General features: G+C 37.4%; 1 protein-coding gene across 2 annotated transcripts in view; it reads left to right on the top strand.

Moving 5' to 3' along the window:
• MRPS31 (mitochondrial ribosomal protein S31) overlaps window positions 1-22,309 on the top strand; it is a 33,524-nt gene extending 11,215 nt beyond the window's left edge. The window contains exons 3-7 of one of the 2 annotated variants that reach the window (XM_081814862.1): window positions 3,276-3,434; window positions 4,429-4,566; window positions 7,609-7,688; window positions 11,821-11,964; window positions 22,009-22,309. In XM_081814862.1, coding sequence (XP_081670988.1) covers window positions 3,276-3,434; window positions 4,429-4,566; window positions 7,609-7,688; window positions 11,821-11,964; window positions 22,009-22,238 — 751 coding nt within the window. In that variant the 3' untranslated portion in view covers window positions 22,239-22,309. The remainder of the gene's footprint in view (window positions 1-3,275; window positions 3,435-4,428; window positions 4,567-7,608; window positions 7,689-11,820; window positions 11,965-22,008) is intronic. The other variant, XM_081814863.1, reaches the window with a different exon arrangement.
• The last annotated feature ends 398 nt before the right edge of the window (window positions 22,310-22,707 follow it).

The raw sequence follows: 22,707 nt of genomic DNA, 5'->3' as shown, positions 1-22,707 counted from the left end.
CTGAAATAAAGAGGTGCCTGAGTGGCTCAGTCGGCTGGGCGTCTGACTCTTGATTTCAGCTCAGGTCATGATCTTGGGGTGGTAAGATTGAGCCCTGCGTCAGGCTCTGCATTGAGCATGGAGCCTGCTTGAGATTTTTCTTGCTCCTTCTCCCTCTGCCTTTCCTCCCCGCCCCCATTTGCTCACTCTCTCAAAAAAAAAAAAAAAAAAAAGGCCTGAAATAAAGTTATATATAAAGCCATGCAGATATCTGAGAGATGATTTGCAAATTCAGGCTTAGGCCTTGAATTTGGAGTATGTAGTATCCCTCAAATTCCATGTATGTATCTTCTTATTTTCTTTAGACAAATAACTCCTGGAAGTGGAATTGCTAGGTAAAAGGATTTGCATATATTTTGGGCTTTAAGATGGAAATGAGAAATGCTCTATGTCTTGATAAGCATGTGGGCTACATGGGCATATCAATTTGCCAAAATCCTACAGCTAAAATGTGTATGCTTCAAAGTATGTAAATTTTACCTGGGAAAAACAAAGAACCATAAATCATCATCATGATCTAGTAGGAGATGGAAAGTAGATGAAGATATAGACCACACAAGAATGGTAAACATGTTGATTACTGAAACTGTGTGACAGATACAAAGCGGTTCATTACATGATTTTATGTTTTAAATTTTCCATAAGAAAAAGCTTTAAAAAAAAAAGCTCCTCAGTAAATTAGGGTAAGTTCATGGAAAAATGTGCCAGACATAAAAAGAAATTGTCTACATTATTTACATATTAACTCACTAAGAATTGCTATCTCGGTGAGTGGGATCCAAGTTAATGTTTTACTATATTAGACTTTCTACATAATGATCCATTGTCTAATATGCAAATCAAAATTCCCAAATCCCCGATGTTGTTGGATAAAGATTTAAGGACTTTATCTAAGATACGAGAGCTCTAAAATCTGCCAAGGAAGAAAAACAGAATAAAAGAGGGAATATTACAGTTAGTTAAAAAGAAATGAGCTACTTTCAAAACTGTTACCTATGAATAAGGTCTGAACTTTAGCCCAAATCACTTTCCTAAACTACTTGAGAGGTTTGTTTTCAAATTTTCATATATGTATTTGATCAGAGTATACAAAGAATATAAATGAGTATTCATTTTCTAGAACCATGCATTTTATCACAATGGTGTTCTTTATATTCATAGCTTCTTGCTTTATAATCTGAAAAGTTCTAGTTAATAAAAATTGTCAGGAAGCTTCTATCATTGAAATAAGATAATCTTTACATACCAAGATCTTTCTACATAGATTTTAAAAAGGTGATGAGAACTTGTTAAAAATATCTTTTACAACAACCTGTTCTATAACTCAGACTGTTTCATGAAGACATACTTTATACCAGTCTGTACTTCCTAAATTTATTTAAAATGAACTGTATGACATATACAATTTCAGAAAAGAAATTCTAATAAGGGGAACACACTATTAAGGGGACATAGAAATTACCATAATTTTTGGCAATTTGATGACATATCTCAATAGCCTAAGCATCACCGGGCTAGCTCAGTTGGTTTAGCGCCCGCCTTTTTTTTTTTTTTTTTTTTTAAGATTTTATTTATTTATTTGACAGAGAGACAGCGAGAGAGGGAGGGAACACAAGCAGGGGGAGTGGGAGAGGGAGAAACAGGCTTCCCGTGGAGCAGGGAGCCTTATGCGGGGCTCCATCCCAGGACCCTGGGATCATGACAGCCGAAGGCAGACACTTAACGACTGAGCCACCCAGGCACCCCAGTGCCCGACTCCTGATTCTGGCTCAGGTCATGATCTCAGGGTTGTGAGGAGCCCCATGGCACGCTCATTCTCTTTTCCCCTCTGCCCCTCCCCAACTCACGCATGCATGCTCCAATCATGTAATGAACCCCTTTGTACCTGTCACACAGTTTCAGTAATCAACATGTTTGCCATTCTTGTGTGGTCTGTATCTTTACCTACTTTGCATCTCCTACTAGATCATGATGATTTATGGTTCTTTGTTTTTCCCAGGTAAAATTTACATACTTTGAAGCATACACATTTTAGCTGTAGGATTTTGGCAAATCGATATGCCCATGTAGCCCACATGCTTATCAAGACACAGAGCATTTCTCACTTTCATCTTCCCATCAGTAGCGTTTTCCTGAGGCAACCACAATTTGGTTTTTTTTTACCCTAGGTTGATTTTGCCTGTTCTAGAAGTTGGTATAAGTGGAATCATACAGAGCATACTCTTTTTTTTTTCCAACTTTTCATTGTTTCATTCATGTTATTGGCGTGAGCTGAGTACTATTCCATCATACGGATTTATCATGATATGTGAATAGATTTAGCTACTTTAATATTTGCTTGCAGTGTATATAGTTTCTGAAATAAATTGGCATCTAATTAAAAAATCCAGTAAATTAGGGCGCCTGGGTGGCTCAGTCGGTTAAGCGACTGCCTTCGGCTCAGGTCATGATCCTGGAGTCCCGGGATCGAGTCCCGCATCGGGCTCCCTGCTCAGCAGGGAGTCTGCTTCTCCCTCTGACCCTCCTCCCTCTCATGCTCTCTGTCTCTCATTCTCTCTCGCAAAAAAAAAAAAAAAAAAAAATCCAGTAAATTATAACCGCCACTCTTTTTTTCCTTCTCCTTACCCCTCTACTTTCATATATTGTTCTAAGTTAGTATTATGCTTCAACAAGTATCCATTAACTTCAACTTTTAACATTTTAAAGTTTGTATAAAACCAATACCTAAGGCATCTGGGTGGCTCAATGGGCTGAGCATGCGACTCTTTATCTTGGGTCAGGTCCCAGGGTCTTGAGTTTGAGCCCCACTTTGGGCTCCATGCTGGGCATGGTGCCTACTTAAAAAAAATGCCTAATATTTAAAAATAATTGATTTTGGGGCGCCTGGGTGGCTCAGTTGGTTAAGCGACTGCCTTCGGCTCAGGTTATGATCCTGGAGTCCCAGGATCGAGTCCCACATCAGGCTCCCTGCTCAGCAGGGAGTCTGCTTCTCCCTCTGACCCTCCTCCCTCTCATGCTCTCTGTCTCTCATTCTCTCTCTCGCAAATAAAAAAAAAAAAAAAAAAAAAAATTAAAAAAAATAAAATAAAATAAAAATAATTGATTTTGTCAGAAATGGATTTTTTTTGAATGACAAAAAAGTTTTCTCTGAAAAAGAATCATTTTACTTTCCACTAAACTAATGGCATAATAAGTAATGCCTTTTTTTTTTACTTGTTTTTCATTTTCTTTGTTAGAACCAAGTCCCTGAATCCTGAGTTGGTAGCAGCTGCATCTGCTGTTGCAGATTTTCTCCCTTTTGATAAGCAGACAACCAAGTCAGAGCTGCTCAGGCAGCTCCAGCAGCATGAGGAAGTCTCAAAGGCACAGAAAGATGGAGAAAGAGCTAAAATTAGGTTAGTGAATCAAATAGTTCTGTTGGTAATGCTGGTTTTTCAAAATAGGCTGTTTTCATGTGACTGGTGAGTAATATACACAATATATCAATTTATGTATTAAATATTTCTCATAAGTGGAATATTAGTAATTTGGTTTTTTTAAAAAACTCACATCTTAAGTAAGATTGCAGTTTTTAAAAGATCAGTGGAATGGTTAAAATTGTCTTTTGCAAAGTTACATGATTTCTTGTCCCTGAAAAACAAACAGTAAATTCAGTAATGTTACTAAAAACAAGTAACAGAATAAGACAGTTTCTCTGAGAAGATTAATTATTTCCTGTTAAATAATTTGCTGGTCTTCTGTACAGTATGATCATCTTCAGGTCTGTTTCCTTCACTTTTGCTCTTATGTTTTAGCTGACACCTTCTCACTCAGCCTCTCTTCTCATTACTTTATGCCAAGTTTGAGGTTGATACACAACTTCAAATGTTTGATACTTTTTCATAAGTGACACTTTTTTTATAAGTGACACTTTTATGTTTTATTTTATTATTATTTTTTTTAAGATTTTATTTATTTGAGAGAGAGAGAATGAGAGACAGAGAGCATGAGAGGGAAGAGGGTCAGAGGGAGAAGCAGACTCCCTGCCGAGCAGGGAGCCCTATGCGGGACTCGATCCCGGGACTCCAGGATCATGACCTGAGCCGAAGGCAGTCGCTTAACCAACTGAGCCACCCAGGCGCCCGACACTTTTATGTTTTAAATGAACATTTCTGAAGAACACCTTCAAAAGTTGTTTCAAAAGGAAACATAAATCTTCGTGGTCTGTGGGATGTGAATGTTGAATGTTAACATGTGACATATAATCATTCATTTAAACATAATGCTTTATGTTGTTTTAGTATATGGAGGTGAAATATGAATTAAATGATATGAATTTCATGGGTAAGAAAGTTTATTACTGTCCTGTAGCTACAGTTTCTAATACACTTGACCTTTTTCTTATTTCAGTGTCAGTAACATAATATCAGATATGAAAGTTGCCAAATCTGCTACATCTAGGGTTAGTACAAGACCAGTGCATCAAATTCAGTTTGATGAAGGAACTGACAATTACATGGGACAGAAGACTGATGCTCTTAAGAAAAGGTACTCAGGCTTTGCAGTTTGTTTGGTTTTGCTGGTTTTGTTTGTTTCTCTGTAGATTTACTTTATTCTGTGCATGTTATTGCTGATAGGTATTTGAGCATTATGGATGCATTTATGTCTGTCTTCTCTGCTTGTACCATTTCCCATAGAGGAAAAAGTGTTCTGGGTTTAGCAGTCTTATGCTTTTCTATACCATTAATCAAATTGGGCCCTGCCTCCCATTTATCCATGATGAATAGAGGTCTCCTGATTTAGGGTAAGTGGAGCTGATTGAATTCTGAACAAATGAACATTTTGTGAAAAGCATTATTTTTCATTCTGATATGTATATAACAATGTATATTTACATAATCTTTATATCTCTCTATATAATTATCATTATTCATACCTTAGAAAAATAATTCACCATCAAAAAAAGAAAGAAAGGAAGATCCATTATAATACCTTAAGGTGGTAGATTATTTGTGGCAATTTGAATTTGGTACTTCGCAAACTTAAAGATGTTAAGCCATGCCTTATGTAGTTATTTTATAATAAAAAGCTATCTGTATTTACAGAAAGTTTCTGTTTTCTCTCCTTCAAGCCCATGAAGTGATAGTTGGGGAGGGGGAACCAGATATTTAGTATGCTCTAACAAAAACCAACTGATCTTTAGGGGGTGCTTAGAGTTAGAGTATTTTTGATGTTATGTATTCTTTGGATTTTCTTTTAAGTAGAATCCCAGCAATTTGAGTTAGCTCCTTTCAGAAGTTAAACTACTAATTTGTACAGGAAAATTGTAAAAGATAGTCAACAGTTAACAAAGGAAGTTCAAGAAGTTACAATGACTTAGGGAGATTTTTGAATTACTAATTTAAAGTGATTTTGTACCTATGACATATTATTGGATAAAATATAATGTGTACTTGGAGTTTTACTTAAGATTCCTCAAGAATATTTAATTTCAGGGGTGCCTGGCTGGGTCAGTCAGTAGAGCATGCAACTCTTGATCTGGGGTTGTGAGTTCAAGCCCCGTGTTGGGCGTAGAGCTTACTTTAAAAAAAAAAAAAAAAAGAATATTTAATTTCAGTCTTGTTTGAATCAGTCTTCTTTGAAATGATTCCATTTAACTACATCAGAATGCTATATCATAGTTTGATTCTTAATGGTATTAGCTGTCATTGAAAATTAGAAGGTGGCGGGGCGCCGGGGTGGCTCATTTGGTTAAGCGTCTGACTTTTGATTTCGGCTCAGGTCATGATCTCAGGGTTGTGAGATGGAGCCTGCTTAGGATTCTCTCTCTCCCTCTCCCTCTGCCCCTTCCCCTGCAACCCCCCCACTCCCCGCACATGTGTCAAAAAAAATTGTTAGGGCAACCCTGTTGGGACTCCTCTCACTCTTGAGACCTTTTTCTGTATCTTCACTTAATAAACTTCTGTCGCTTTACTCACACAAAAACAAAACAAAACAAACTCTTAGAAATTAGAAAGTGGCAAGGGAGAAGCTAAAAAAAGCAGGACAGTCGTTTATGTGCATATAATGACTGTGTAAAAAGCTGACTGAAGGACTCTAGAGTAAGGGGAAGCGGTGGTGGGATACCAAGTTGTTCACCCTGCTCTGTCATGGGACAGCCTGAGACAATCCAGGCCTAGACTGATCACCACAGGTACACCCTGGGCTGATTCCTTCAGTAAGAGACAGAGAGGAGTCATGGCTTGGGAGTCATTCTGGCCTGCCTCAGAATCTTGGCATTATGCCACTGACTAATTCTGGGACTGGGGCAACTTTTATAGCCTCGTTGGTCTATTTCCTCATCTATAAAATGCTGAAACTGAAGCCTAACTTAAATGGCTTTCTTGAGAAATAGGAAAGGAATGTGCCAACTGTATATAGTAGATGCACAGCAAATGTCTGTTCCCTTCCCTTCCTCTTTAGTACATTCTAAAATTCCATACTTTACCAAATCATTCCTTCTTTACTGTGAGTTACCTTAATCCATCATCCTGTTAACCTGATGCACAGTTAGGGAGTGCAGATGGGGAGAAGGATGCAAAAGCACTGAGAATAGTTGGGGAGCATAAATACCTTTGTTTAAGAATACTTAGGGACCTGCTAAAGGAAAACTTAAGTGATTTGAGACTACTTTATCTAATTTTAATATGGTATTTGAATTTTTTCAGTTAATGTAATTTCATAGGAAAAAAGTAATTTGATTCAGAAAAGAATTTTTTTTAAAGATTTTATTTATTTATTTGAGAGAGAGAGAGAAGCATGCTCCTCACTGAGCAGGGAGCCCAATGTGAGGCTCGATCCCAGGACCCCAGGATCATGACCTGAGCCAAAGGCAGACCCTTAACCAGCTGAGGCGCCCAGACTCCCCAAGAATTCAAAATTATTTTAAAACTAACTCTCCAGTTTTGAACTGATTTTTAATGTGCCAGTAAATTTATTCAAGTATGAATGTGAATTGATGCATAAAGCAGTTGATTTAAATATACAAGGAAAAGTTACCTATTAACTATCTGACTAATTTCAATAGCTAATTTAAAATGTTATGTAAAGAAAGTTAATCATTATTTAAAATTACAGAATGATTGCTTTGTAACTGGGAATGTTTTGATTTATCTGTGCCATCTTTTATAATTATAATTTGTAATTAAACATGCAGTGTTTTCTGCCCTTGAACTAAGACAGCTGTTGACTTTAACAACTTTTAATTTAGCATATTTTAATAGCTTTCTAATGTTGAGTTTTCTAAAACCTTAATATGAAATGGATCACATAAAATTATGGCAAATTAAACTAATCTTTTCAATTAGATATTTTGGAAATTAAACTACTTAAACTGCTTTATGGTATCATGATGCAAAAATTCAAGTGCATTTGTTCCAGTTTTTAGTTATCAGTTCTAACAATGTGGCAATTTAGTTAAAATGTCTGGTGTGGGTCAGTGGAATTATTTTTAATTTCTATATTGAATATTTAATATAAAATTGTTTTCTCAAATAATTTTTTGTTGGCCATGTATAAAGATATTAAATTAAATTGTTTTTTCCTTTTCAGTCTTAGGAAAAATATGCTCAAAGGGAAAAGACTTAATATTTTTGACCTTAAGGCAGTTACTGAAGAGGCACCTGAAACAGGTTTGTTAAGAACACTATTTCTCAGGTGTAGAAACATTCCTTCTTTCAAAAAAAGTCCTTAATGTTTTGATTGCACAATGTCAGGTATTTTTTTTTTTTTTAAAGATTTTATTTATTTATTTGACAGAGAGAGACACAGCGAGAGAGGGAACACAAGCAGGGGGAGTGGGAGAGGGAGAAGCAGGCTTCCCGCAGAGCAGGGAGCCCGATGTAGGGCTCGATCCCAGGACCCCGGGATCATGACCTGAGCCGAAGGCAGACGCTTAACGACTGAGCCACCCAGGCGCCCCTGTCAGGTATTTTAATAATCCATCCTGTCATTGGCCTAGATCCTGTTTATGAGTGTAGTTGTTACCATTGCTAGTCTTGGTCAGATTCCTCCCTTGAAATGTTTCATTCTTGGAGACAGTGGGAGGTAAATACTACCACCTTCTTGAAGACAGTGGGAGGTAAATACTACCACCTTCTTGAATCCAGAGCTATCAGTTGGCTACTGGTTTGGGTTAGAACATTAACATCACACTCCATTTGCAACTATGCTATTACAAAAGGTTCTGCCCTAAGGCAGCTTGCTATCTAGGAGAGGAGATAGCATTTGTAGAAGTAACTTAATGAAGTGATTTTGTGATTGTTTAGGAGCTGGGAAGAGGAGCATTCAGGAAATACATTTAGCAGACTTGTGGGTTTTTTTTTTTTTTTTTTTAACACACCGTCCTTGTTCCCTGTACTTACCCCTTTCATCTTTGGGTAAGAGGTCAAATCTTTCATATTCACCATTTTAAGTATAATTACAAGAGATATGAGAGTGTCCTCTTGCTTGACATTAAGTATCGTTTACTGATAAAGGAGGAAACTCAGTACGAATGGTCTTCAGCTTACAAGTGACTTTCATTTCCAAAGATTGTTAAGTTAGCTTTTTGGACTTGATAAAAATAATTTTATAATTGATATTTAAGTTCCGAAGCCAGCCTCCAATGGCTCATTTAATCTATCAGTTACTTATATAAATATCTGATTTTTCCCACTATTCAGTAAACTCCTAGATACTAGGGCCTGGGTTTCACTGATTTTTGTATACCCAGCAGCACCTAGCCAGTGGCTGACGGATCATAGGAATTAGTTATCTTAAATCATAAATGCTTTTTTTGAACAAATTGAGCTATGAAATATCTGTCCATAGAGGAAAGGAGTTAATTCAATCAGTGTTTGTTCATTTAAACTAAAGGTGAAGCTAAGAGAACAGCTCGCCTTCTCTTACTTAAAAACTGCTTTCTGTCCTGTATAATGGACAGGAAGTACAAGGGGCACCTGGCTGGCTCAGTCCTCAGAGCATGTAACTTTGGATCCTCGGGGTCATGGGTTCAAGCCCCACGTTGGTTGTCAAGATTACCTTAAAAAAAAAAAAAAAGGAATTACAAAATGCGTGCGCACGCGCACACACACACAGATGATTCTAACAGCTACTTGAAAAAAACAAACTAAAACGTGCAGTCATGGAGAATGGGTCACCTCTCCCCTGTTGATGTGGCAACTGTTAAACTTGCCTCAAAAAGGGCATTTATTGTCAGGGCAGCTGCCATTGTCCACCTACTGAACAGCCAGGAGAGGCACTTGGATTCTTGAAGGAGCCAGCTTGCTCTTTTAAATCAGAAACCCTATTCCTTAAAACTGAAGCACTGAAGTTTTATAAAAAATATAAAATGATTGTGCTCTAATAAGGAAAATAATACACAGATTTATAAAAATTTACCCACCACCTGGGTGGCTCAGTTGGTTAAGCATCCCACTCTTGGTTTCAGCTCAGGTCATGATCTCAAGGTTGTGGGATGGAGCCTGATGCATCCCACGTTGCAGGAAGTCTGCTTGTCCCTCTCCCTCTGTTCCTCCCCCTGCTCTCTCTCTCTCTCTCATAAATAAGAAAAAATAAGTAAAATCTTTAAAAAAAATTTAATGAAGGTACTGTTTTAATAAATTATACTTGATTGAGTCTAAAGAATGTCTTTTGTTCCCTATTAAATCAATACCAACCATGTACAAACTTAAGCATTTATTCACTGTTGTTTCCCTACCCCCTAAAATAATGCCTGACATATAGTTGGCATTCAGTAATTATTTGTTGACAGAATGATGAGTTCTTCTGTCCCATGATTCACACATTTTGCTTCCCTCCAGGTTCCTACCACTGCTGCAAAGGACCCTTCTGCTTATCCTGCAGTAATTTAGAGCTGAGGGGCAATATAGCTTACTGGAAGGAATGTTGGTATTTGATAGATGTGGATTATTCAAATTCAGATTCTCCCATACTAACTTCTCTGAGTTTCCCTTTCTCCATCTATAAAATGGGGCTAATACATGCCTCTCAGGGATTAAATGAAGTAATGTAATTCAAGTGTCAGGCACAGTGCCAAGACCACAGTGGACAGTCAGGACATAGTTGCAGCTATTAGCAGTAATAATAACAATGATGGTGGTGATGATCATGATCACAGAAAAGACATGTGTTGATCAGTGTCTACTGAATAAATCTATAAAATGTGACTAATTATTTTGCTGTCATGATTATCTGCAAATATGGCTAATTAAGCCTAACTGATGTGATCTTTTCTCTGTATCAGATGTTTTAGGCCAATATACTTAATATACAGCAGTCAGTCAGTGTGTGGTCAGGCAGGGTCGTACATGAACTTTAACATACATGTCTGTGTGCACATATTTTTTGTTTTGGGTAAATATCTGGGAGTCAAATTGTTGTATACTGCCAAACTATTTTTGAAAGAGGTTGTACCATTTTACATTCCCACCAGCAGTGACTGGTGGAAATATGATTCATTCTTTTTTTTTTTTTTTTAAAGATTTTTTTTATTTGACAGAGAGAGACACAGCGAGAGAGGGAACACAAGCAGGGGGAGTGGGAGAGGGAGAAGCAGGCTCCCGGCCAAGCAGGGAGCCCGATGCGGGGCTTGATCCCAGGACCCAGGGATCATGACCTGAGCCGAAGGCAGATGCCTAACGACTGAGCCACCCAGGTGCCCCGAAATATGATTCATTCTTGAAAGATGTCTTCAATTTCTGAAGCAAATAAATGATTGAAATGCGATATGATGGTGGTTATAAGCTAACATTATAATATGAACTTATAGAGTTGGTTGTGAGGATGAAATTAACTAATGCATAAAAAACATTAGCACAGAGTAAGTGCTCCTTATCCATTAGTAGAATTGTCATTATTATTATGTTAATTTCTCTGGTCTTTAATAATAGTACTTTGTGACTTATCTTCACAGACTAAAAATAAAGATAAATAGGCTGGACTTTAAATATCAAAGTAACCTGTTATATAAAAAATATTCACTTTCATGGGGCACCTTGGTGGCTCAGTCGGTTAAGTGTCTGACTCTTGATTTTGGCTCAGGTCATGTTCTCAGGGTCATGAGATCTAGCCCTGTGTTGGCGGGCTCTGTGCTCAGGGGGGAGTCTGCTAAGATTCTCTCCCTCCCCCCTTTCTTTGCTTGTGTGAGCGCTCTCTCTCTCTGTCTCTCAAATAAATCTTTAAGGAAAATAATCACGGAGTGCCTGGGTGGCTCAGCTGGTTGAACATCTGCCTTCTGCTCGGGTTGTGGTCTTGGAGTCCTGGGATCAAGCCCCACGATGGGCTCCCTGCTCAGGGGGGCGTCAGCTTCTCCCTCTGTCCCTCCCCCCACTTGTGCGCACGCGCACTCTCTCTTTCTCCCTCTCCCCCTCCCCCTCTCTCCCCCCTCATGCTCTCTCTCGTGTTCTCTCTCAAATAAATAAAATCTTAAAGAAAACAATAAAATAAATATTCACATTCATGAAAACGTTTTTAAACAAAATACACATTCCTTTTTCCTTTCCAGTAGAGGGGGCAGTGAGACTTGTTGCTTGCCTAGTAGTGTAGTAAAACAAAAGCTAAGGCTTGCGGTAATTGTTGTGGTAGGCTTTTTATGTCGTCTTCCTTTAGTTTTAGCTCTCAGAGAGTGACCTTTCATTATATACTGTTTATTTATAAGCCTCAGGGCCTGAAATGTATTAACAAGTTGGAGTTGATGATAAAATTTTTTAAAATAAAGATATATACATTGACTTGTGATTACTTGAAATGTTTTTATCATAGAGACAGCACCTTCACTTTGGGAAGTAGAATTTGCTAAGCAGTTAGCCACAGTAAATGAGCAGCCCCTTCAGAATGGCTTTGCAGAGATGATCCAGTGGACGAAAGAGGGGAAACTGTGGCAGTTTCCAATTAACAATGAAGCAGGTAAGTCTTAATTTCAGAGGTTTATAAAATTCAATATGGAGATTAAATCTGGCGGGTGTTCAGTCATAGAGTCTAGATATTTACATGAATTTCAAAACTTGGTATAAATATCTTGGTGGTGTCTGAAAAGAAATTTGACGGTGTTTTTTTTTTTTTGAAAAAAGTTAGGATTTCATTTAATTCTGGGTTTTTGATAAGGAAAATGAAGTAAAATTAGGGGCACCTGGGGGGCTCTGTTGGTTAAGTGTCCAACTCTTTTTTTTTTTTTTTAAGATTTTACTTATTTATTTAAGAGAGAACATGAGTGGGAGGGGAGGGGCAGAGGGAGAGAGAGAAGCAGATTCCCCGCTGAACAGGGAGCCTGCCGTGGGGCTCGATCCCAGGACCCTGAGATCATGACCTGAGCCAAAGGCAGACGCTTAACCGACTGAGCCACTCAGGCAACCCTAAGTGTCCAACTCTTGATCTCAGCTCAGGTCTTGACCTCATAGTCATGAGTTCAGGCCTGTGTTGGGCTCTGCGCTGAGCATGGAGTCTACTTAAAAATAATAAAAATTTAAAAAGGAAGTAAAGTTATATGGCAGAAATGCATCATGAATTTCTACGTGACATGAAAGTGTTGACTGCAAATGATGATAGTTACTAATTGCTAAGCAGATTACCTGGAAAATCTTCTCATATATTAAATCCTGGGTATGAGATTATATTTCAATTTTGGAGAACATTACAACTCTGAAAGTTATATGCTGGTTATCTTTTACTCATAAAACTATTGCATTAATGAGATGAAAGGTTCTTGGAGTTGAAAGCTATTCAAAGCAAAAACATTAGAAGGCTTCAAAATTTTTTGGACCTCCGGCTGCATACCTAGGTTCTTCGAACTATTAGATGCTATTATCTACTTTCCTGAAGATTATTCTGGAGATGTTACTTCTTCCTCACTCAAAAGGAAAACAGTATTACTATGCTATTTATTTTTATGCTTTTTTTAATGTTATCATTAGCTAAACATTTTAGGTGTATTTTCAATTAGAAGAGATTCATTTACTTTTATGGTACAGTTTGCTAGGAATTGTAAACACCTCAGTAAGTCTTAGGAAAATATAGTCCACATTTTAACCTTTGTAATATTATGATGTCACTATAACATTTTATTTTTTTATAATCTTTCATTTTTTGGATTAATAGGTGGAATGGAAGCTTAAATATCAGAAATATTTTGTCTTATATGTTCATATAGTATTACTTTGTATAGGAAAACTTTAGAGACTGATAATTCCTTTAATAAAATCTGAATATTTTGTGGTTTTGTACAGTATATGCAGTAATAAAGGATGCTGTGTTGTTGTGTTTTATCTGTTACATAACATGTACATTTCTCAAAGTATTATGCTTTCCATACTCTGGTAGGTATCAGAGAAAGGTGGGAAAAAAGCCAAAGGACTTTTCAGTTGTGCAAACCAGAGTACAGATCCAGCTCTCTTGGTGATTAGCCATTTGCCTTTGAGGAAACTAACCTCTAGAGGTTAAAAAACCAGATGAGTTTCCTCATCTATAAAATTAAAGATACCTCATTGGAAGAATGTAAGAACTAAGACAAAGTTATGTGAGTTGCTCAGCACAGTTCTTGGCATATAATACATGTAAATAAATGTTAGTTCATTTCCCTCTGTATGAACACAGAATTTTAAAAGGAGAAAAAGTTAACAGAATACAGTGTAATACAGAATATTAAGGAAAGATTTCCTTATTTGATGAAACTTGAGTGTTCTAAGTCCTCATAGTTAAAAACATGGCTCTAAAACCCGATATTGAGGTAGAATAACATGTGACTTTTTTTTTTAAGATTTTATTTATTTATTTGAGAGAGAGAGCATGAGCGGGGTGAGGGGCAGAGGGAGAAGCAGACTCCCCGCTGAGCAGGGAGCCTGATGCTGGGCTTGATCCTGGAACTCCGGGATTATGACCTGAGCCGAAGGCAGACACTTAACCGACTGAACCACCCAGGTGCCCCAACATGTGACTTTATTTAGGAGAAATAGTGGTTAGGGGTTCAAGTTTTGAATGAGTTATATGCTTAATCTCACTAAGCCTCACTTCCCCTGTCTATGAAATGATGGGGATGAATATAGGACTTATTTTATGGGATTCTTCTGAAAAACAAGTGAGGTTATACAAGTAAAGCATCATCAGCCGTCATCATCCCTGTTCCTACTTCCTACAACAAAAATATATATGAGGGGGTTTTACTATGCTGCAAGGATCTGAAATCTTAAACTATTAGTGAGGATATGTATTTTCTAGGAACCACCAAATAGGGTAACCAAAAAGTAAGGGTTAGTGTACATTGTCATCAACAATAAAACACTTCAGTTCATCAAAATTTTGAATGTCCAAACTCCAAAGAAATTTATCTTAAATTTGACCTGGGTTTTGAGAAAGTTTAATTTTTACGAAAGGGAAAAAAACCATGTCTTTTGGTCACGTTAGGGAGATAAATGTGACAAGTTTCCATATACACTGTACGTATTATTGATGCTTCAGGGTGGGAAAGGGAGGTATCTCATTTCCAGCTCCTTGAGGCAATTGTTATCTGAATGAAAAACAGGAAAGGAACTGTGGAAACTTTCTCACTTTGATCACTCTCCTCAATATACACTTAGGAACTTCAGAATACTTTTAAGAGACTGGCATTAGAATTTGGAACCTTTACAGTTCAATAATATCCTTCTATATTTCTTATTTTTAAATTTTAAGATTAATAAAATGTCATGCTCTCTCTACTAATAGCTTCATGAAGATTTACTTTGATGCTTTTGGGGAAAGGTGTTTTATTTTTAGGGGTGAGCCATGCCAGTTTCTGAACGTAATACTGAAAATGACAAAATGACGTGTCCTGTGTTGACAACTTTACTTTCCAGTGTTATGTTTTTCATTTATATAAAAAATTAGTTTTTTGTTTTAACACATAAAACATATAAATTATTTTCCAATTTGAAGTAGCTTTTTTCCAGTTTTTTTTTTTTTTTTTAAGAACTGGTTTGTCCCTTCTGTTTTGCTTTGCCAGCATAGAGATTTGTAAGAGCAGTTAAGTGGCATTATTCCCACTTAGATTTTGCAGTAGTTATTATATATTGGATTGATAAAAGTTTTATTTTAGCTTTGACTTTGACTTTAAATTTAATCATGTTTTTACCACTACCCAGTTAACAGAGTCTTGGCTCTTGAATATTCTTTAGCCATATATATGCCACCAAAAAAGTGTAAGTGCAATAAATTTTGAAATGTATCAGTTTTTGATGCATAACATGCTACCCCCAAAACTTAGTTAAGACAACAACTAAGTTATAACTGTTCCTGAATTTATGGGTTTTCCGGTTGGTTTTGGCAGCTTAGCTGAGGGTGGTTCCCTCTAGAGTGGCTTGTCTCACATGTCTGGTTGTGGGTGCTGGCTCTTGTCAGGGGAGATGGAGATAACTGGGTTATATGTCACTCATCGTCTCACACACTAGCTTGGGCTTCTTCACATGACTGTAGTAGAGTTCCTAACAGCAAGGAAGAGCAAGGATTGATGTGTAAGTACTTTTCAAGCCTTTGTTTGCACTATTCTGAGTAATATCCCATTGACCAAAGCAGGTCACTTGGCCAACCCTGAATTCGAGGGTCTGAGAAACAGACTCCATTTATGGGAAGAATGACAAAATCACATTGTGAACGGTCATGTCTAGAAACATAGGAGTGATATGTATCAGTATGTTTGTGGCCATTTGTCTATCTACCACCTTGATTTTATTTACTTTAGTTTTAATAAAAATAGTGTATAGATCTTTAAATGTCCAAATAAATTTTTACAAAAATCTCTTTCAGTAAATACAAACTAACTGCAAGCGTGAGTAGAAAGCATTTAAGCCTTTTATTTTGAGATAATTGTAGATTCACATGCCATTGAAGAGAGAATAAATACCCTGGATAGCTTCTACCCATTTTCTCCCAGTAGTTGCTTCCTGCAAAACCATAGTACGATATTACAGCCAGGCAATTGGCATTGATACAGTTCTTCAAACGTTCAGATGTCACCAGCTTTACAAATACTCCTTTATACATAGGTATTTAGTTCTGTGCAATTTTATCACATGCGTAGACTCACGTGACCACCACCACAGTCAAGATACACAGTTCCATCACCTCAAAGAGCGCTCTTAGAGCCCTTTTATGACCACACCTGCTTGCCATCCACTGCCTCCCCTTAGTCCTGGATCCCTGGCAATCACTAAATTCAGTCACCATTTCTTAATTTTTTCATTTCAAGAAGTATATACAAATAGAATCATACAGTGTGTAAGCTTTGGGAATTAACTTTTTTTCACTCAGCCTGATTAATTATCTGGAGATTTATCCATGTTGTTGCATGTATCAGTATGTTTGTGGCTTGGTTTTTTTTTGTTGTTTTTTTTTTAAACTGAGCCAACCAGGTGCCCTACATGTTTAGTTTTAGTGTTTTTTTTAAGATTTTATTTATTCATTTGAGAGAGAGAGAGCGCATGTATGAGCAGGAGGAGGGGCAGAGGGAGAGAGAAAGGGAGAAGCAGACTCCCCATGGAACGGGGTGGGTTGGGGGGAGCCTGTTGGGCTTGATCCCAGGACCCTGAGATGATGACCTGAGCTGAAGTCAGACACTTAACCAGCTGAGCCACCTAGGCATCCCCTGCATGTTTAGTTTTTTTTTTTTTTTTAAAGATTTTATTTATTTATTTGACAGAGAGAGACACAGCGAGAGAGGGAACACAAGCAGGGGGAGTGGGAGAGGGAGAAGCAGGCCTCCCGCGGAGCAGGGAGCCCGATGTGGGGCTCGATCCCAGGACCCTGGGATCATGACCTGAGCTGAAGGCAGACGCTTAACGACTGAGCCACCCAGGCGCCCCGCATGTTTAGTTTTTTAAAGGAACTTCCAAACTTTTCTAGAGTGGCTGTGCCATTTTATATTCCCACCAGCAATGTGTGAACCATCTAGCTTCTCGTTCTCACCAACATTTGATGTTGGCACTATTTTTCTTTTAGATGTGTTTACATTCTGATAGATGTGTATTGATAGCTCATTGTGGTTTTAATCTGCATTTCCCTAATGGCTAGAGAGGTTGACCTTGTTTTTCTTGTGTGTGTTTGCCATCTGTATATCTTCTTCAATGAAATGTTTGTTCTTGGTTTTTTTTGCCCATTCTCTCTTTTTTTTTTTTTAGTATGTTCAGTTAGCCACTGCGTAGTACATCATTAGTTTTTGATGTAGTGTTCGACAATTCGTTAGTTAGGTATAACACCCGGTGCTCATCACCACATGTGCCCTCCTTAATACCCATCACCCTGTTACCCCCTCCCCTCAAATCCTCACTTTGTTTTCCGGGGTCCATAGTCTCTCATGGTTCATCTCCCTCTCTGATTTCTGCCCCTTCAGGTTTCCCTCCCTTCCCCTATGGTCCTCAGTGCTATTTTTGACCATTCTCTAATTGGATTGTCTGGTTTTCTTACTGTAGAGCTTTGAGAGTTTTTTTGAATATATTCCAGACACTAGACCTTTATTGAGTATTTGGTTTGCATTGGGGTGCCTGAGTGGCTCAGTCAGTTAAGTATCTGACTCTTGGTTGCGGCTCAGGTCTTGATCTCGGTTGTGAGATCGAGCCCCAAATCGCGCTCTGTGCTGGGCATGGAGCCTGCTTAAGATTCTCTCTTTCCCCCTCTCCCTGTGCTCCTCCCCGGCTCTCTTTCTCTAAAAAAAAAGGAAAAAAAAATTAGTTTGCAGATATTTTCTCCCAGTCTGTAGTTTGTCTTTTCATCCTCTTAACAGAGTCTTTCACAGAGCAAAAGTTTTTAATTTTGATGGAGTCCAGTTTTTCCTTTTATGGATGGTACTTTTAGTGTCGAGTTCTTTGCCAGCTTTGAACTGGAATATTTTCCTGTTTTTTTCTTTTTTAAGATTTTATTTTTAAGCATCCCCTACACCCAGCATGGGCTTGAACTCACAACCCCAAGATCAGGAGTCCCACGCTCTACTGACTGAGCCAGCCAAGTGGCACTCCGCTGTGTTTTTTTCTGTAAAATCTATAGTTTTACGTTTATTTTTTTTTAAATCTTTAATTTTTTTTTTAAAGATTGTATTTATTTGACAGAGAGAGACATAGCGAGAGAGGGAACACAAGCAGGGGGAGTAGGACACAAGCACGTTTAACTGACTGAGCCACCCAGGCTCCCCTATAGTTTTACATTTAAATTCATGATCCATTTGGGGTTAATTTATATGAGGTATGAGGTTTAGGTTGAAGTTCTTTCTGTGTGTGTGTCAATAGATATCCACTTGCTCTGGCATGATTTGTCAGAAAGACTATCCTTTCTTCATTGAATTCTTTGCACCTTTGTTTAAAAGTTTGGGCACATTTGGGGCACCTGGGTGGCTCAGTCGGTTGAGTGTCTGCCTTTGGCTCATGATCCCGGGATCCTGGGATCGAGCCCCACGTTGAGCTTCCTGCTCAGTGGGGAGCCTGCCTCTCCCTCTGCCGCTCTGCCTGCTTGTGCTCTCTGTTTGTCTGTCTCTCTCTCTCTGTCAAAGAAATAAAATATTTTTTAAAAATTGGGCACATTTGTGTGGGTCTGTATTACTCTGCTAGGGCTGCCATAACAAAAAACCACAGACTGGGTGGCTTGAACAGATTAATTTTCTGACAGTTCTGGAGGCTTGAAGGCCCAAGATCAAGGTGCCAGCAGGTTTTATTTTTCCTGAGGCCTCTCTTCGTGGTTTGTAGATGTTTGCCTTTTTGTTGTGTCTTCATGTGATCTTTTCTCTATGGGTGCTCCTTGTGTTTCTTCCTCTTCTTATAAGGGCACCAGTCCATCAGGACTCCACTGTTGCAACTTCATTTAACCTTAATTACCTTCTTAAAGGTCCTATCTCTAAATATAGTCACATTGGGGTTAGGACCTCAACCTATCGATTTTGAGGGGTCCCTAACAGTCTATTTCTGGGCCCTCCCTTTTGTCCCATCAATCTATGTGTCTGTCCCTCTGTCAATACACACTTTTGATGAGTGTAGCTATTTCTTAGCTAAATCTTAGCATTATTGCTCCCATTTTGTTCTTCTCTTCCAAGATTGTTGTAATATTCTACAACTTTTGCCTTTCCATGTAAATTTTAGAATAAACTTGTTGGTGGCAAAACTTTACTGAGATTTTGATAGGAAGTACATTAAACATATAGATCAGTTTGGAGAGAATATCTTAGTGTGTTGAGTTTTCCAGTTTAAATGTAATTAGAAATGTGAGTGATTTTTTTGTGTTGATCTTGTATCATGTAACCTTACTGAACTGACTAGTTAGTTCTAGGAGGGTTTTTTTTTTTGTAGATTCTTTGGGATTTTCTATGTAGACAAACATGTCATCTACAAATAGGGGTAGTTCTATTTCTTCCTTTGCCATCTGTATGCCTTTTCTTCCTCCCTCATTGCAGTGGCTAAAATTTTTAGTACTGTGTTGAGTAAAAGTGGTAAGTAAGAGCTGACTTTGTTGTCTTGTTCAGGAACTTAGGGAAAAAGCCTTCAGTCTTTTACCATCAAGTATGATATTAGCTATAGATTTTTTGTAGATGCTCTTTATGAGGTTGAAGTAGTTTTTCTTTTTTTCTAACTTGGTGAGAATTTTATCAAAAATGGGTGTTGTGGGGTGCCTGGGTGGCTCAGTCAGTTAAGTGTCTGCTTTTGGCTCAGGTCGTGATCCCAGGGTCCTACGACTGGACCCCGAGTCAGGCTCCCTGCTCATCTGGGAATCCTTCTCCCTCTGCCCCTCTCCCTTCTTGTGCTCTCTCTCTCTCTCAAATAAATCAATAAAATCTTTAAAAAAAATGGGTGTTATATCATAGGACTTTTCTTCTTCAACCTGTTGATATGGTGGATTACATTGATTTTCAAATGTTGCACCATCCCTGCACACCTGGTCTAAGTCCCACTTGATCTTGGTATATAAATCTTTTTATACATTGTTGAGTTTGTTTGCTAATCTTGTTTAAAGTTTTTGCCTCTAAGTTCATGAGAGATAATGGGTTGTAGTTCTCTCTCTCTCTCAATTTATTTGTTTTGTGGTTGTGTCTTTGTCTGGTTTGGTAACGAGGTAATACTGGCCTTATAAAATGAGTTAGGAGTGTTCTTTGTTCTAGTTTCCAGAAGAGATTGTGTAAAGTTGGTGTTTGTTTTCTTTCAGTGTTAAATAAAATTCTCAAGTGAAGCCATCTGGGCTGAGGGATTTCTCTTTTGAGACCTTTTAAACTACAAATTCCTTTTCTTTAATAGTTACAAGACAATTCAAGTTACCTATTTTGATTTGAATTTTGGTCCTTTAGTGGATTTTCTTTAAGTTGTCCTTTTTTTTTTTTTTTAAGTTGTTGAGTATTTTAGTGTATAGTTGTTTGTGGTATTCCCTTATGATGCCTCTGATGGTTTCAGGATTTATAGCGATAACCCCCTTTTCATTCCTGTTTCATTCTTCTCCTTTTTTCTTTATCAGACTTAATAGAGATTTATTGATTTCACTGATTTTTTTTTTTAAAGAACTAGTATTGGTTTCATTGATTTTTCTCTATTTTTCTATTTTCAATTTTACTGACTTTGGATGTTATCTTTATTATTTCCTTCCTTTGCTTCCTTTGGGATTATTTTGCTCTTTTGCTAGGTTCTTGAGGTGGGAACCTAGATTATTGATTTGAGACTTTTCCTCTTATGTATTCATTTAGTACTGTATGTATCCCTCTTAGCACTGCTTTAGCCACGAATTTTGATTTGTTGTGTTTTCATTTTCATGGCAATTCTGAGTTTTTTAAGTATATTGTTTAATTTTAACTGTTTCCTATTGTCTTTCTGTTACTGATTTCTAGTTTGATTCCATTATGGTCTGAGAATGTACTATGTGTTACTCCAGTTATTTTAAGTGTGTTGCAGTTTGTGACCCAGGATGTGGTCCAGCTAGGTGAATGTTCCATGAATGCTTGAAAAGAATTTGTATTCTGAAATAGTTTGGTGGAGTGTTCTGTAGACGTCAGTTTGATAATGTTTGTTGATATTGTTCAGTTCTTCTTTATCTTGGCTAATTTTCCACCTGGTAGTTCTTGGAATTGCTGACAATGGACTGTTGAAATCCCCACTATAATTGTGGGTTTTTCTGTTTCTTTTTTATTTCTATCATTTTTTTCTTCACGTATTTAGAAACTCTATTGTTCGGTGCATACATAATTCACATCACTATGTCTTCTTGGTGGATTGACCCTTTTATTATGTAATGTTTTTCTTTCCCCCTAGTAATTTTTTTTGCTCTGAAGTCTGTTTTGTCTGATAATCATATAACCACTCATGCTTTCTTTTTTTTTAATTAATGTTAACAAGATATATTTTTCTCCATCCTTTTATTTTCAACCTTCCTATGTTGTGTTTGAAGTGAGTTTCATATAGAAAGCATATAGTTGGATGTTTTTATATTCACTCTGCAATCTCTGTCTTTTGATTGGTATATTTAGACCATTTACATTTGAAGCAATTACTGATTTATTAGGACTTAAATCACCTATTTTATTACTTGTTTTCTGTTCATTTTCTCCATTTCTCATTCCTTTTTTTTCCCCTTTGGCTTCCTGTGGGCTGCTTGAACATGTTTTAAGATTCTATTTTGTTTTATTTATATAATTTTTTTTAGTGTAGTTTGTATAGTTTTCTTAGTGGTTGCTTTAGAATTGAAGTTTTCATTAGCAGTAACTGCTGCTACACTTTGAACATTTATAATGTGCTAAGCATTATAAGAGTTTTATAAGTTTTGTGTCTTTGTAATCTTTACAGAAACCCAAGGAAGCCTCATTTTATACCTGATGCTCAGGTTAATTAATTTGCCCAATTAGTAAATTGGCGGGCAAACCTAGATCTAACTCCAAAGTTCATGGCTTTAACTGTAATACTCATTAATGTTAATTTTACAATAGAGGTTTTACATCAAAATTGTAATGTATTTTATCTCATTTCCTAGGTTTTGATGATGATGGTTCAGAATTTCATGAACATGTATTTCTGGATAAACACCTGAAAGATTTTCCAAAACAAGGACCCATTCGCCACTTCATGGAGCTGGTGACCTGTGGCCTTTCCAAAAACCCATACCTGAGTGTTAAACAGAAGATTGAACACATAGAGTGGTTTAGAAATTATTTTAATGAAAAACAAGACATTCTAAAAGAAAGTGGCATACAGTTCAATTGAAGACCATGAAAATTTTTATTTCAAGCTGTTGGTGATGGATATTATAACTAAATAAAATAATTTTACTAGAAGTTTTCCTATGTTGTGTTAATTATTACATCTGATTTGAATGATATAAATGTTAAATTTCTTAAAAGTATATAATGGTAACTGAAGAATATTTTTTTTTTTTTTAAAGATTTTATTTATTTATTTGACAGAGACAGAGACAGCGAGAGCAGGAACACAAGCAGGGGGAGTAGGAGAGGGAGAAGCAGGCTTCCCGCTGAGCCGGGAGCCCGATGTGGGACTCGATCCCAGGACCCCGGGACCATGACCTGAGCCGAAGGCAGTCGCTTAACCAACTGAGCCACCCAGGCGCCCAATGAAGAATATTCTTGCATGGAGAAAAGTTGTCAACATTCACAGATGCAACTAGTAATTCTTAACAAGAAGAATATTTTAGAGTTAGTAATAAGTTTAAGACAAC

This window comes from Leptonychotes weddellii, chromosome 3 (genome assembly GCF_054177405.1).
Source record: "Leptonychotes weddellii isolate Sample4059 chromosome 3, ASM5417740v2, whole genome shotgun sequence".
In the NCBI taxonomy this organism is placed as follows: domain Eukaryota; kingdom Metazoa; phylum Chordata; class Mammalia; order Carnivora; family Phocidae; genus Leptonychotes; species Leptonychotes weddellii.
This window is presented reverse-complemented; position numbering and strand designations above follow the sequence as displayed.